The sequence below is a fragment of the Beta vulgaris genome, chromosome 3 (genome assembly GCF_026745355.1).
Source record: "Beta vulgaris subsp. vulgaris cultivar EL10 chromosome 3, EL10.2, whole genome shotgun sequence".
In the NCBI taxonomy this organism is placed as follows: Eukaryota; Viridiplantae; Streptophyta; class Magnoliopsida; order Caryophyllales; family Amaranthaceae; genus Beta; species Beta vulgaris.
In genome coordinates, this window is record NC_079204.1 from 14,541,653 (window position 1) to 14,558,261 (window position 16,609).

General features: G+C 35.0%; 2 protein-coding genes and 1 pseudogene across 2 annotated transcripts; 1 reads left to right on the plus strand and 2 right to left on the minus strand.

Annotated features, from left to right (window-relative positions):
- The first annotated feature begins 1,249 nt into the window (after window positions 1–1,249).
- LOC125495831 (endochitinase-like) lies at window positions 1,250–3,708 on the plus strand (annotated as a pseudogene).
- Window positions 3,709–8,587: 4,879 nt separating this feature from the next.
- Window positions 8,588–9,850, minus strand: LOC125495509 (uncharacterized). The gene has a single exon (XM_048640250.1). It carries the CDS (start codon window positions 9,848–9,850, stop codon window positions 8,588–8,590), a length of 1,263 nt encoding a protein of 420 aa, XP_048496207.1.
- A 109-nt stretch (window positions 9,851–9,959) lies between these two features.
- Window positions 9,960–10,673, minus strand: LOC130590763 (uncharacterized). Its single transcript, XM_057393306.1, has one exon. It carries the CDS (start codon window positions 10,671–10,673, stop codon window positions 9,960–9,962), a length of 714 nt encoding a protein of 237 aa, XP_057249289.1.
- Window positions 10,674–16,609: the final 5,936 nt, after the last annotated feature.

Here is a 16,609-nt window from a genome sequence, read left to right on the forward strand (position 1 = left end):
TTATTTGATATTCTATTATTGTTTGATATTATTTTTAGATTGATAGTCAATATAACTTACACATCCAATGGACACTCGAAGACATTCGCGCTCCCACTACAACAGTGTGCTGGTGTTGTGTCACCAAAGTGGCTGAGGAACAAGTTCTCCATCGCTCATGATCTTGCTATGCTTATTCGTGTTTCTTGTATTCCTTTTATTAGCATGTAGCTTCCAATCTGTTCTTTACCCGATGTAAAAAAAATATAAAAATAAAACCCGAAGTAGCCCATGTTCTTTACCAAAAACCTCGAATCCACGCATCCATTGGCCTAGCTATCAAAAAAGACAAAAAGTGTGTGCACTATAGTCTATACATACTGTTTTCTCAACGAAAATTGATCTAAATCTATACTGCCAAATTTCAATGACGCGACTCCCCTTCATACATCATAAATTTAACCTGGTATAATAATCCAAATGGGTTCAGTAAATCAGTAATAGTTGTTTGAAATTAGTTTAGCTACACAACAGCTCAAATCACAAATTGCATGTCAACTATAGTCTAAGAGTGTTGAGAAAAGAATATCCACTTTATATATTTGTTTTCTTTTAAAAATTGCATATCAACAACCCAAATAATTGTTCAGATTGTTCTGATGATTTAGGACTGACAAATTACAGAACAAAAGTTGCTTCTTTGTTTCGAAATATGAACAATATCTAAGCATGTTTTTTTTGAGGCGAATATCTAAGCATCTTTGGTTACTAAACAATTAGTTATAAATTAGAGATTTTAATCAATTTTAGAAGATTAATTGGTTAAGTTCTCTAATATATTTGGTAAACAAAACATTGATGAGTCAAATATTATCTCTTTATTTTTAGATGCAACATTTGATAATTGGATTATATATCATACTAGAATAATATAAATTTTGGTCATTTCACCCGCAAGGCCGCAACCATACCAACTTTCAATTATTATTTAATATTTTAATCTTCGTAGCCAAATTTCTGAAATTAATTGAAATCTCTAATTTATCAATTCTAAAAAATTAAAATTAAAAATAAAATTCTATTAAACAAAAATAAATGGTAACATCAACACATCATTATGAACAAAAAACGTGGGCATGCCGGTAAATAGTAAAAAACGTGGGTGTCGGCCCCCTAGATAATATTTAAAATGTGACAGTGGTTAAAAGTCATGAAATCTTAATCATTAATCATAACAATAGTCACTAGTAATTTTAATCCACAAGACCTATATAGATAGCAACACCAATTCCTAGCTAATAAGCACAAGAAAAGAAACTCACTAGTTAAAAAGCAGCAAGAAAAATATGAAAATAGAAGCTAAGTTAGTACTACTTTTTTCTCTAGTCTTCTTGCTAGACCAAAGTGAAGCACAACAATGTGGTTCACAAGTGGAGTTCAAGCTGAACTGCACGCAGGGATATTGTTGCAGCACTAGTGGCCTAGTGGGTGGTGTGGCACCACTGATGCTTATTGCGGTAAAGGTAACTGCCAAAGCCAATGTCCTCAACCTTCACCTCCTACACCTCCTCCGCCTCCTCCACCTCCTATGCCACCCAGTCCTATCACCGATATATTGTCCGAAGCCGTGTTCGAAGAAATGCTTCTGCATCGTAATGATCCTGTGTGCCCTGCTCACGGGTTCTACACTTACTATGATTTCATTACTGCTGCTACTTCATTTCCTGAGTTTGCTAATACCGGTGATCTCGAAACTAGGAAAAGGGAACTTGCTGCTTTCTTCGCCCAGACTTCTCATGAAACCACTGGTTAGTTTGTTCTATTTTGTTTTCTTTTTACTGATTAATAATATACTGATATACTTATTAGTAGTTATTACGCGTTCTCTTCACTTGAATTTTATGGAACTTATCTAATATATAGGCGGATGGCCGGATGCACCCGATGGACCATATGCATGGGGGTATTGCTTCAAGAAAGAACAAACCACAAACGATTACTGATTTACTGTGTTGTGTCAAATGAATGGCCTTGTGTTCCTGGCAAGAAGTATTATGGCCGTGGACCTATGCAGCTTTCATAGTAGGTTTTTCTATGATCCAAAACTCCTTTCCAAACTCAGCCAACTTTTATGATGCATGCATTTTGCTTTTTTACTTTTGATAGTATAATTTTCCTCCAGGATGATAAGGGGCAAAAAAGATCTACTATCTTATTTTTTGTTTGAATAATAGATAATTCTGTATCTAACTACGTAAGAGCATACACAAATCTACGAATAGGAGATTTTGTGCTAGTGTATGTCTACAGGACTTAAATTATCAATGGGCTCCCCAAACCACGTGAATGTGTATTATGAGGTAATGGGTCGATTGGTCTAACCCTTCAATATATCATAACTTTATATAATATGAATCCACATATATTGTTTGAAATCATATACTGATTTTTTTTTTTATTGGTAAGGAGAAATGCCCTTTGAGAGTGGAGAAAAAGGTAAGAAAATCCTATTTCCAAAGCATGTTTAGTGGGGTATGAGAGTGGAGAAAAAGGTAAGGAGAAATGCCCTTTAAATAATATATCACTAGAATTTTTTGCACGCGATGCGTGCTTGAATTTTTTCGAAACGGAAACTCGATTTGCTTCGGCATAAGAGTCAAAATTTGAACATTAGACATACGAAGTATAATTGTTTTTAGTTGCAAAATTTGATTTATTTAGTTTCCGTCACTTAAGTCTTCACCATTCTTTTTGTTTTTTTTTTTTTACTTTCAAAGTTAAATTCTATGAACAAAATATAAATTTTATTAAATTTATTTATGATTTCTAATATTATAATTTTTTAGTTGATTTTTGAATTAAGTATAGTACTTTGAGTATCGATTTTGATTTTGATATTCCTTTTGTAATTTAGAAAGGGAAGGGGGGCACAATAGACATTTCAAAAGAGGACACCATTGCTCGCCCTTCCCTTATATAATAGAGATAACTTTATTTTGACACGTTGAGATACAAACCTCACCACTACATCAAGTCACCAAATACAATTTGGTTTCGGTAGATCTATGCACTGATTACTACTAGATATTGTTTTTGGATTATGTACAAACTTCTATAAACCTAACGAACATTACACCCCAAAACTAATTTACGTGTTGTTTCTTCGGTCAAATCACGCAGCAACTACAATTATGGGCAAGCAGGAGATGCACTGAAGTTGCCGCTTCTTTCTAACCCAGATGTAGTAGAAAATGAACCGATTATTGCATTTAAGACCGCCCTTTGGTTCTGGATGACACCTAAAGCACCAAAACCATCTTGTCATGCCGTCGTGACCGAGCAATGGGTACCGACACCACAAGATATCACCGCAAATCGATTGCCTGGATTCGGGGTAACCATAAATATAATCAATGGTGGTCTCAAATGCAACATCCCAAGGCCAGATCCTCGAGTCGAAGATCGAATCGGATATTACAAGCATTACTGCGATATCCTTGGAGTTAGCTATGGGGTGAACCTTGATTGCTACGATCAACGTCCTTTTGATTGGGGTAGTGTTTTCTTGCAGGGAAGAGCATTTTCAGCCTAGCTAGCAGCGTCATCGATCTCTATGCCTATGAGCTAGTGTGTACTACCATCTGTAGTCTACTTGAATCTTGGAGTCTTCTACAATCCACTCCTTATGGAATAAGCTTCTCGTTTTATTTAACAATCCGACTTGCGTGGACCCGGTTCACACTAAAAATAGTATGGACCAGGTCCAAGCACATGACCCGTTATATCACTTTAACATACACTATATCATTTTAACATACACTATATCATTATAACATACACTATATCACTTTAACACACCCTATATTATATCACTTTTAACATACACTATATTACTTTAACATACACTATATCATTTTAACACACACTATATCACTTTAACACACGCTATATCATTGTAACATACACTATATCATTGTAACATACAATATATCATTGTAACATACACTATATCACTTTAACATACACTATATCACTTTAACATACACTATATCATTATAACATACACTATATCACTTTAATACATTATATCACTGTAACATACACTATATCATTTTAACATACACTATATCACTGTAACATACACTATATCATTTTAACATACACTATATCATTTTAACATACACTATATCATATCAATATACACTATCATAAACTCACGTGATATGGATCGGGTGCACACTAATTAGTGTGCACTGGGTTCATATTAGTTTTTTTTTATTTAATTTGCTTTTTTTTTTTAAGTCAAGCCTTGCATTGTCCATTTTGGAATATAATAAAAAAATCTACTCATTGATATGATATTAGATTTAATGCTTATATTTAATATTTTCTTATATTTAATATTTTCTTGTGATTTTTTAAATTCTGACTCCAGTATTTTTTTAGTGGAATCCAAAATAATTAAAATATTCTATGTAAAACATCATACAACTCGTCTAATCTCTTTTCTTTTTTTAGTTTTCCATAAAAATATAACTAAAGATGTAAGTGGTAAAAGATCTTATTTGGAGACCGTGAAAAAATAGATGAAATGTTTATTTAGGGCCGGGATTAAAGGGTTACTTGTTTTAGGGACGAACATAATGGAATTACTTCCTCCGTTTTTTTAACTTGCAACACTTTTTTTCTCATCAAATAAAATGCAAAATTTGGGTAGAAGAGATGTAGAGAGGAAAAAAAAGAGCCATCCTCCATGTGGATGGACAAAGATAGAGAGAAAGGAAAAGCAAAAGTAGAAAGAATTGCGAGTAATTAATTATTTATTCCCTTTTATAAAAGTGTTGCAAGTAAAAAACACGGAGGAAGTATTATAGATTGAAAATTATTGGTTATAAATGTCACACCATGCGAATTGTATTAGAGCCAGCCCAATCATTTGTGACCAAAACTCAATAGAAAAAGCATCGAATACATTATAAATATACATATCAAACTTGCTTGGTGTAGTTGGTTTACTGGCTAGGGATTAACCTTGTAGCCTTGAGGTCACAAGGTCAAATCCTCCCAACTGTAGTGCTTGGGGGTAGCTAGGAGTTCCCCTCATCTTTCCACAAACTATCAAGTGTTTGGTTTGTAAATGCTAAAACAAGAATATGCGGGTAGGGGTGTAGACACAAGACACACATGCACATGCACACGCACACTTCATAAGCGTAATGGTTATACCATAACAATTGTATAACAATCCATGTTCGCTTATCACGAATACGCAAGAAAAGCACGTTGAATTGTTGATTAATCGCCAAAGATGATACATTATATGAGAGTGTTTAATTGGGATATGAATTAATTTTAATAGTTCCCTCTAGTGTTTCTCTTTGGGAGGGTTTTCTCGTTCTCTCTAGGGTTTCTCCTTGAGAGGTTTTATTCTTAGCCTCCATCACTAGGTTTTTTCTGCTTTTTTGAAGGTTCTTCCTTTATTCTTCACCTTTCTTTCTCGTTCTCTTTTTTTTTTTTCTTGGCCTCAATTGTAAATCTTTGTAGGGGGCTTCCACTAGTGTTCTTATTATTGGTAAGCCCCAAAAACTCCTTTAATTGCTTCCAATAAGTATATCTCATCCTTAAGATGGTATTTACTCCAGTGTGTTCAATATCTTTTTAAGTTCCTTTAAAGAAGGAGGAAGATCTAACAATATTTATTCTCTGTAAGAATTTAGAAGACCACATAAGTATTTTCTGCCAAACGACTATGCATCAGCGGTAAGTTGACTCAGAGCAAACTCACATATATATTATTGTATTGCTTCAGACAAAGTTTTTTATTAAGGTTGTTTTAAATCGAATCTGTTATGTACCTAGTTCTAAGGTATTATGTACTTGTATTGAAATTCTGGATTTTTCAGGAATTGATTGTAAATACCGTTTGCCTATCCATTATGAAAGAAATCCTTTTTTCTTGTTAAAAACGTAATAGAAATATCAGGCAACGTACGTACAACCTATATTACGCCCTTATGGATGACATACATAAGCTTTGATATCTAAAGTAAATAGATAATGCAAAAGTAAGGGTCCGTTCGTTATCATTTTTTGTTTTCAGTTTTCAGTTTTATTGAAAACTAAAAACCAAAACCTGAAAACAAGAAAAGTGATTTTCACTTTTCAGTTGTCAGTTCTCAAAATCATCATGTTCCCAATAAATTTGACTAATTTTTTATTCATTATAAGACATATACCATATGACTTTGAAAATCAAAAAATTAAAAAAACAGAAATTACAGTAATACTGATCGAGCCCTAAACAATGAGATCCTGATTCTAGCATTTACCAAACCTATTCTTTATATAGTCTCAAAAAGTTTATCTAAAACATTCACTATAATTAATTAATATGAGTGCATTTTTTTTTTGGTAATTAAAGTAATATTAAGCCCAAACAACACATACACCTATAGGTTATGAGAACATCACTCTACATAACCAAGCACTCTACTGGACACACCCAGCATTCACAAGCTTGCAAACTACTCCTGATCACTATGACTCACTTTACTACTCATAATCTGACTGATACGAGCCTTAACTATGCTTTTCACATTTTTAACAGTATAAGCAATAGTGTGAATTACATCATCCCAATAAGCACTGTTTCCGTTTTTCCAGATCAAATAGACCACATCAACTATTACAGCCAAAATAACATGTTTTCTGAACTTAGTCCCTGCATAATGGCCTCTGATTCTTCTATATAATTGCAAGATCCCCCTGCCATTCCATGTAATATTCAGCCAGCTCAACACAGCTCTTATACAATGAGCACTGAAGTGGCAACTAAAGAAGAGATGATCCATGTTTTCTGAGTGTTGTTGGCACAGTAGGCACCTATCAGAATCACTAACCCCAATTCTGGACAGTCTTTCACGAGTTTTCAATCTATCCTGAACTGCAAGCCATAAGATAAACCTGTGTTTTGGAACGTTGTATCTATTCCAAACACTAGAGGCCCATTGTTGAGCTGTAGCTTGCCCTGAAGTGTTCACATAGTGCTTCTTTATGCTGAAAAACATTAGAATTAAGCCAAAGGTCATTCCCCAACCAATTGCTTAGCTCACTTTTAGCCTTACATATGCTCTTCCATGTCCAGCTAACATTGTTAGGGACAACATACTCTCTCCAGTTGGAGTCTTTGATGTAAATGCTATTCACCCACTTAACCCATAGATTATCTTTCTTCTGTGCAATACTCCAGGCAAGCTTGCTAACTGCTGCTGTGTTCCATTTCAATACATCCCTCAAAGCTAATCCTCCAGTTTTTTTGTTTTGCAAAGATCAGACCAAGCAATGGCACCAGCTTTAGTGTCATTATAGGTGCCAGTCCAGAGAAAACATCTGCATACACTAATCACATCTTTAAGAACACCAGTAGGAATGATGAAAAGTTTCCCCCATTAGACATGTATACTCATTAGTATACTATTGATGAGCTGTGTTCTGGCAGCAAAGGATAGTTGCGAGAGCTCCACACTTTTATTCTTCCTATCATCTTGCTCATAAGGACTTGACAGTCACTCTTATGTAGTTTTTTGGTGGTAATGGGTACTCCTAGGTACTTGAAAGGTAGTTGGCCCCTAGCAAAGCCACTAACATCCACCACTCTTTGCATATCATTCTCACACACCCCTGCAAAGTAGATTTCAGATTTTTGCTTATTGACCTCCAACCCAGAAGCTAAGCATCTGAAAATATCTGAAACCCCTGAAGTAGAAAGTATATTGACCTGAAGTCACCATTACAAAAGAGCAATAAGTCGTCTGCAAAGCAAAGATGAGTAATCTTCAAGTCCTTACACATTGAATGAAATTTGAACCTATCATGTTCATGAACAAACCTCAAGATTCTTGCTAAATAATCCATTCCTAAAGCAAAGAGCAGAGGGGACATTGGATCCCCCTGCCTCAAACCTCTCTGAGCCCCAAAGAAACCTGTTATGGACCCATTTAACATAATTGAGAAAGCAGGTGTAGTGACACATGTCATAATCATCTCAATATAGAATCTGGGCATCCCTAGACCTTCCAGCATTTGTTTCAAGAAAGCCCAACTAATAGTGTCATAGGCTTTTTTTCAAATTAAGCTTCATCATGCAACTAGGCCTCACAGTTTTCCTATTGTGCATTTTCACTAAATCTTGACAAATAAGCCCATTATGCAATATGCTCCTACCAGCCACAAATGCACCCTGAGATTCAGATATGATATCAGGAAGGATTTTGTTCAGTTTCTCACTAAGCAGCTTTGTAATGCACTTGTATAAGGTATTGCAGCATGCTATTGGCCTGAATTCAGTGACACTTTCAGGACATTTAACCTTTGGGATCAAGGTTAAAGTAGTTATGTTTATTGCTTTAAGCAATTTACTTGTTCTGAAAAAATCTTGAATTGCTTCAGTGACTTCATCACCAATGTATTCACAGCAGTGCTTATAAAACTTGCTGTTGAAACCATCAGCTCCTGGAGCTTTGTCATATGGGATGCTAAACATCACTCTCTTGATATCTTCCTGTGAGACAGCCTCCTGGAGGATCTGAACATGGTTATCATTCAACTTTTACCCATTATTCAGTAGAGCTTGCAAGACAGGCTGCTTTTGTTCTTTGCAAGAGAATAGCTCCATATAATAGCTAATAAAAGCTTCTTCAACTTGTTCCTGGGTATTGACCCAGTTACCATGGCTATCATGTATTGAATAAACTTTATTGTGACATCTTCTATCTTTCAAAGCTTGATAGAAATTTTTTGTATTCTCATCTCCACATTGAAGCCATGTCAGCTTAGATTTTTGTTGCAAGAAAGAATACTGACTTTTTTTTGCTCTCAGCAATGTCTCCTGTGCTACCTTTTCCTGAACAATCAGATCAACATTATTGAGCTCTTGGTGCATTTGTTCCTGCACCTTCACCAATTCATGTTGGGCTTTAATTACATTAGCCTCAACATCACCAAATCCTTCCTTATTCAAACTCTTTAAAGCTATTTTCACCTGCTTTAATTTTTGCATCACCCTAAACATAACACAACCATGCACATGATTAGACCACACTTGTTGCACAGTGTCACTCAAAGCCTGATGGTGGCACCACATGTTTAGAAACCTGAATGGTTTCTTCTTATGGATCTGAGGGTATACCTGTAAAACAACAGGTGTATGGTCATAACTGCCCTCTGGCATAACGACAACAACAACCAATTCAAAGCTATCCAACCATTTCTGAGTTGCAATGACCCTATTTATTCTGGAGAAAACTATCTTTGGGCCATCCTGCTTGTTATTCCATGTGAAGTACCTCCCAGAAGATTTCACATCACTCAGATTACAATCAGTCATAGGTCTTATCTCTGCCATACTAACCATTGACCCTATTCTATTTTCAATATTACTTAGGGCATTAAAGTCCCCTAAGAGGACCCATGGCTCTTCTGGTTGTTGAGCCAACCTCTTGAGCCCACTCCATAAGATCTCCCTACTGTGAGCATCATTAAAACCATAAACAAAAGTACACTTAAATTCCATCCCTTCCTTAGTCCTAATCTTACAGTGAATGTATTGGCTATTAACTTGCAATATATCCACAGTAAATGAGTTAGGACACCACCCAATAAGAATCCTACCATTCTTATGACATGAAAGATTATGAGAAAAACACCAGCCAGAGCACACATTGTTATAAACTGAACCAAGATTAGGGGCTTTCACCCTTGTTTCTAAGAGGCCAAACAACTTGACATTATGAGAGGAGATGAAATTTCTCACCTCAATTTGTTTAGTCTTGTTGTTTAAACCTCTCACATTCCATGATAAGATATTATCCATTAGGTGTAGAGGGTGTCACCCTCTTCTCCATATTCCCATGTTCATCAGCTTCCACTTGCTTGCCAGTCACTCTACTTCCTTTTCTCTCCTTGCCTCCATCTACTTCTTCCTATCCTTCAGCCACATCTACAGCATCTTTATCCTCTGTCACCTGCTCTTCCACCCCTTCCACTCCTTGTTCATCTAACACCATGAAAGTATTATGCACTGGGATGTCAATAGTAGAAGCTACAGGTGCAACCTTATGGTTTGTCACCATTGTAAATCCTTCCTGATCTATATCAGTCTTTTTAACCCATTTCTTCTTCCCCTCACTTTTCCTACAAGTATCAGTGTCATGGCCAAACCCTGAACATTTGCCACATTGCACAGGTTTCCATTCGTATTCAACCTTTTGATCAACTATGCTGCCATGTTCATTACAGAATTGGATTACTTCAAGTAGCTGGCTCTGAACAACCACTTCCACCATTACTCTTGCATAGCTCAGTCTATCTCTAGCCTGAGTTGCATCATCCATTCTTATCACCTTCCCCATTTGACCCACTATCTTAAACAAACTTTTTTCTCCCCAATATTTAAATGGTAACCCTGGCAGTTTCACCCATATTGGCACCATTTTAACCATGTTTTTATCAACATCCATATCTGGATCCCATAGCTTTACAATCAAGGGTTTTTGATCAAAAAAATGGAATCCCTTATTCACTATCTTCAAACTATCTTCAACATTATTAAACCGAACTATAAAGATCCCCTTACCCATTGTTGATATCTTATCAATCCCCATTTTACCCCATATACGCTTAAAATACCCTTCCATAACTGTCAATGGAGGATTGGCCCCAAGACATAACAACACACCGCCGACGTCCAATATTCAACTTCTTCCTGTATGTCTTCAGAATCTATGGTTACAATCGGAGAATCATTTACCTGAACTGTTACCTGAGGGGATTTTTCAGCATCCTCCACTCGTTGAGCCCAGGAAAGCCTCGAAACACTTGCTGGTTTCTCAGCACTCTTCATTACGTTCAGATAGCCATTCTGTCAAAATCACATTCTCATTCGCCTTTTGAACCATACTCTCACGAGTTTCTATGGGTGTCACCATTGTATTCCTTTCAACCTCCTTCTCCAGTTCTTCATGTTCCTTAATGGCACTAGGAACCTTGATTGCTTCAACACCAGTAACCTCATCTACAGATTTAGTTTTCTTCACCGGCGACGACGACGGTCCCGTCTTTTTCTTCTGAGCACTTTTCTTCGCCCTCCCCCTTGCCATGGCATCAACGGTTACTTGGCGTATCGCCTAAGCATTCGTTGAGAGAGAGAGAGAGAGAGAGAGAGAGAGAGAGAGAGAGAAAAAGTTTTTTTTCTTTTTAATATGAGTGCATGTTGCGTGTAATGTATTGCACCATAACTTATTGTGTAACAAAATCTTACATGTACATAATAACATAGATTCTAACAAAAATGACATGAACGAAACAAAAGAATGACATGAATCTGATGTCATTTATTTTATGTCATTTGAGTTTGTTTGTTTTTCCAAAAGAAGTAGTGGTTTTCGAGTTGTTATTGCACCATAAATTATAAAGTAATAGTTACATCCAAAAATTTATGATTTAATATAGCCCATCTGATACCTTCTTATTCGAAAATCAACAAAATGGACTCAACATTGTTCAAAAAATTATTTCCTGTTATTGGATAATTTCCACAAGCACAATTTTTTTCGAAAATCCTACTTTTGGGTTTATTGGTTTTTGCAATGAAAAATAAAAGATCTCGTTGCCTCTCTATCTCTCGACAACTAATAGCTTAACAACAACTAAGCTACAATAAGTACTTCCTCTGTTCTATAAAGTTACTTCTACTCACTTTAATTTAATCCTAAATTGACAAATTAAAAGAAATATTATTAGTTAATTGGCTATGGCCTTACTTTTGTTTGCTATCGATGTTTATTTAATGTAAGTATACCCAATGTTCTCTCTGCTCATATATTTCCATTTTGTTTAATGCAATTGGACCCAAAAAGTATATTCGCTCTCCCATTAATTAAAATAGTGCGTTTGTAGTAATTGAGTAAAAGTTGAAAAACGATGGTGTGACTCTCTAATCGGACGTATAAAGGTCCTGTGGCAATTAGCGGATAGTCGTTGTTAGTTGTTTGATGATTGTATTAGCTGATAGCGGATAGCTAATTGTATTAATTGATTATTTGACTAGCTGATTGTATTAGTTGTTTGTATAAAAGTGTTTGATAAGTAGCAGGTAGCTAATTGTAACATAATCGTGTAAAATGACCAATAAGGACATATGCATAATCTATTGTTGTATCTTTTATTGTTTATTAATGTAATTTTCAATAACTTAAGGAAATAAATGTAATTGGTCCACTCATTCCCAAACCTATAATGTCAAAAAGCTCATCCTCCTATCTTTTTCAAAAAGAGCTTTTTGAGCACAATCATCTAACTGAAATCTCTATTTACCAAATACTCAAACTAAAAGATTGACTAGTCAATTCTTTAATATAAGTTGAAACTTCTAATTTTGCTTCAAACCTCTCTTTACCAAACAACGCCAAAATATATTTTATGAAAGGCTATACTATTCGCAGAGGGTATTACTCTCCCTTTTGGACATTATTGTGAAAGCCCTTCCTAGAAGATAAATGGTACTCCCTCTATTTTTTTTATTTCTCACTTTCTTTTGTGTGATCTCCCAATGCATATATTTGAGCTCAAATATCTTTCATTACATATTAGTAAAAATTATAACGATTGAATATTAATAAAGTACTAATTGAGACGAATCAAACAAGAACCCACATGACTATATTTTTTCGTATAAATTGAAAAAATTTGAGAAGTATCTCTCATAGTATGAATAGTATCAAGATTCTAAGTGAGAATGATAAAAAAAAAAAACAAAGGGAATACTTATGATACTTGTTTTTAGGGAATTGTGCCTATGATACTTTAGTTTTTTTTTTCTCAATTCATTTTCAATTCTTATAAGAAAAAAAAAGTTTCGATAAAGATTAAGAAAACCTAATAATTTCAAATAGATTCAGAAAGGTAAAAATATATTTGAATATAATAAACTCTCAAATAAAATCTGATATAGTGACAACAATAAGTTTAGATGAGTGAAAATAATTTGAAAAAACCTTACCATATATACAAATATATAAAAGGCGTTCCTATCAAAGGAATAGTGCCATGTGGCACTCTTTGCAAGCATCTAATACACATGTTAATAATCTTATTAAAAAAATATTAACTATGTAGTTACTATGATTCGAACACAAGACCTTAAAAAGAAAATGCGAGTGTTTAACCCCTAATCTACTATAATTTTAATGCTTAACATTTCAAAGTAAAACATAATCAAGTCTTATATTATATATAATTATAAAAAGACATAGAACTTTTTGATCTCTAACACTTTAATTAAGTAATAATATTATTTTACCCTAATTTCATTGAAATTGTTATTTTTATCCCAACTCCTTAGGAGTTTTTTTAAAACAACTTATTATGCCATAATGTCCATTTTTTAGTCTCACTAGGCAAAATATTACGAAAAACTTATAAAATTAATTATGAAATTTATGTATAAAAGTATATTTGATAATTGCAACTAATCTGGGATATCACCCGGAGCAAAATACTAGTATATTAAAAGCCCTGCCTAAGAAAGTTTATATGCCACATGACACTCTACTCAAACTTCCAATTAAAAATAAAAAAATCAAAACGTGAAAGAAAAAAAAGATGAAAATCAAAATAGCTACTTATTGAAAAAAATAAAAAATGAAAACGAAACTAACACTTGCACGAAGAGTTATACTTTTTGAGAGGTGGCTTCAAAGGTGGTGGAGGTGTTTCGAGGGGTGGGGGAGGTATTACGAAGTGATTTTGGGGGTGGTGGCAGCGGGAAAAAGGAGTGAGTTTTAGGGCAGAGGAGGGATGACTGGAGCAGGGGAGGGGTTTGGGGACAAAATGGGTGGCTGGGGTAGGGGAGCTGAAGGAATGAGAGATTTTGGGGGAGGGTGGCTGGAGCAGGGGGAGGGGTTTCTGGTGCAGGGAGATTTACAGGCGGAAGGAGGGTTGGCTGGGAGTAGAGGATGGGTGGCGGGGGAGAATTGGCTGGGGATCAGGTTGGGTAGCAGGGGCAGGATGAGGGTTGGCGGGTGAGGGGTTAGGGGAGGTGGGGGATGGGGTAGTGGGATAGAATATGAGAGGTGTGGGTGGCAATTGAGAGGAGGAGGGAGCAATATAAATCAATTTTGTCAGGACGCCCATAGTTGGGACTGATTAAATCAATTTTTCCTAATAATTATACTATAAGTTACAATATAATAGTTTTATATTTATATCTAATAATTTGTGATGCTAAATAACTAAATGAGATATCATTTTATGACAAATTCTCTCAGACAAAGTTCTCTGAAGTACGATCCATGGTTATCAAGCCTTGGATTATCGGCCACAAAAGAAACTTGGAACATCCCATCATGCATATTATTACCAATATCAATGGCGGATTTACGATATCGATGCTCAATATGCATAAAAAGTATAGACTACGATAGTACGATACAAATAAAAAGCATACGAATATGGAAACAAATTGATGAAAACTAAAGCCAATTAAAAGGTAATCAATGATCAAACATATTAGAGCCATGTTCAAACTTAAGCTAATATTAACGTAAGAGAGATACAAACCCTTCATAAAACAAGAATAATTTAGCAAAATGGTTGTACTCTTTTAAATTTAGGATTAAAGGAGTCATCAAACATTGTTTTCACAAATTACAATGACCAAGAACACGTCTCGAGTATGACCTCAGTCATAGTGATTAAATCTCTGCAAGAAAAAAAAAAAAGGTGTTACTCTATTAATAGGGTCTAACTCACTCGAGCAAAGTTACTCTATATTTTTTTTTTTTGCTTAGCAAACTCTTTGGTAGCAAACAAGAGATCAGAAAAGGTGGTGGTCTCCATACAAGTACAATAAATAATGTGGCAACTTACTGTAAAATTTCATGACAGGTTTTGGTCCAGAGTCGATGAGCTGAAAAATAACAACATCACCATCTTTGAGGTAATTAGCTTGATGAAACCTCTTCCAACTACCAATATATGGTCTGCCACTTTTTCTTTCCCTTCGGTACCTAAGATGCACAGTCCATGAACGCCCTTTCTCATCTATTAGCTCCATATCACACCATCGTCTACTCAACCCATTATTCTCTATAAACTCCTTTGGAAGATACTGTATATATATAAACAGCCAAACTCATAATATCATATCTACTCATTACATATATGTTCTTCGTACATCCCAAATCATGAATTTTTACTAAGCTAAATGCAAAGTAATATTCGTGTAATTTTTACTGGGAACAAAAGTTCCACAATTTTTTTTACTGTGATCAAGTGAAAATTTTCAAAAATCTCAAATTTTAGAAGGAAAATTACCAAAGTTTATATTTAGCAATAAGGAGGAGAACCAAAACGAAATAGTAGTACTAGATGACAAATTAGCCTAATAGCCTTATGATAATTAGTTACAAGTAGAGATGGTCAACAGTGCGGGTCAATCTACTAAAGCCCACTACTAAAAAACGCCCAATCAGGACCATGAAACCGATCCAACCCGACCCATGAACCAGACCAACCCAATCCAAGTAATACTGAACCAAATTGTGTATATTTTAATCAAATTGTATATATATTTTTAATCAAATTGCATATATTATAATTCAATCAAATTTAAAAATAATGAAATTATTCATTAATTAATATTTGTATATATTTTTAATTCATTGTAAATATTTTATGTAACAATAATGAATAATTTCAATAATTAAATAATTTTGAAAAAAAATTCTCGTACCGACCCGTCAGCCCGATCCAGGCCACCAGACCCACGAACCGTAAAAAACCGGTAACAGACCAGTATGGGCCAAGATTTTCTCGCTCACCAGCCGCCCAACCCATGAATTTCACAGTCCAATCCTGGACCGTGAAATCTTAGCCCAACCCAATACGGCCCATAATCCGATCTGCCCAGCCCGCACCAGTGGCCATCACTAGTTACAAGGTTGTCATAGAAATATATATTGATACTGCAAAAGAGATACTTAAAAGTTTAATCATTGGTGCACGTGGAACTAATTAAATAATCACCATAGTCCATAAGTCCAACTCCAAAAAAAAAAAACAAATACTTACGATTGACTTCGATGCTAAGCAATAGGATTTCACAACAGTACGACAAGAAGGATAGCTAGATGACTTGGAGGTAGATATAGTTCTTCCTTTCATTCTGTCTTCTTCATCTCCCATCTTGAATTCCTCACCTTCAATACATAATAAAGTATTTGATAAACATATTATTGATAGGTGCGACATACCACACACCATGAGTCCAAATCTATATTAAAGGGCGATCATTACATACCTAAAGCTTTTTTTTCATTTGCTTAATTTAAAACCTCAAGATAAATAATCAGTAATAAAATGACATTAGGTGTACCATACTCATGATATAATTAGTATACGGTTGAGTTAAAATAATAAAAGTTGTACCAAAAAAAACTGACCTTTCACTTTCTTGGCAACATTTGAGTTGTTTACGTTAGGGTTTGTAACGTTCTTCTCCAGTGTTGGGTTGGAAATCGGAAGTTGTCGTTCACAAGCAGTCGGAGCAAAGAAGAGTACATCAAAAACAAAG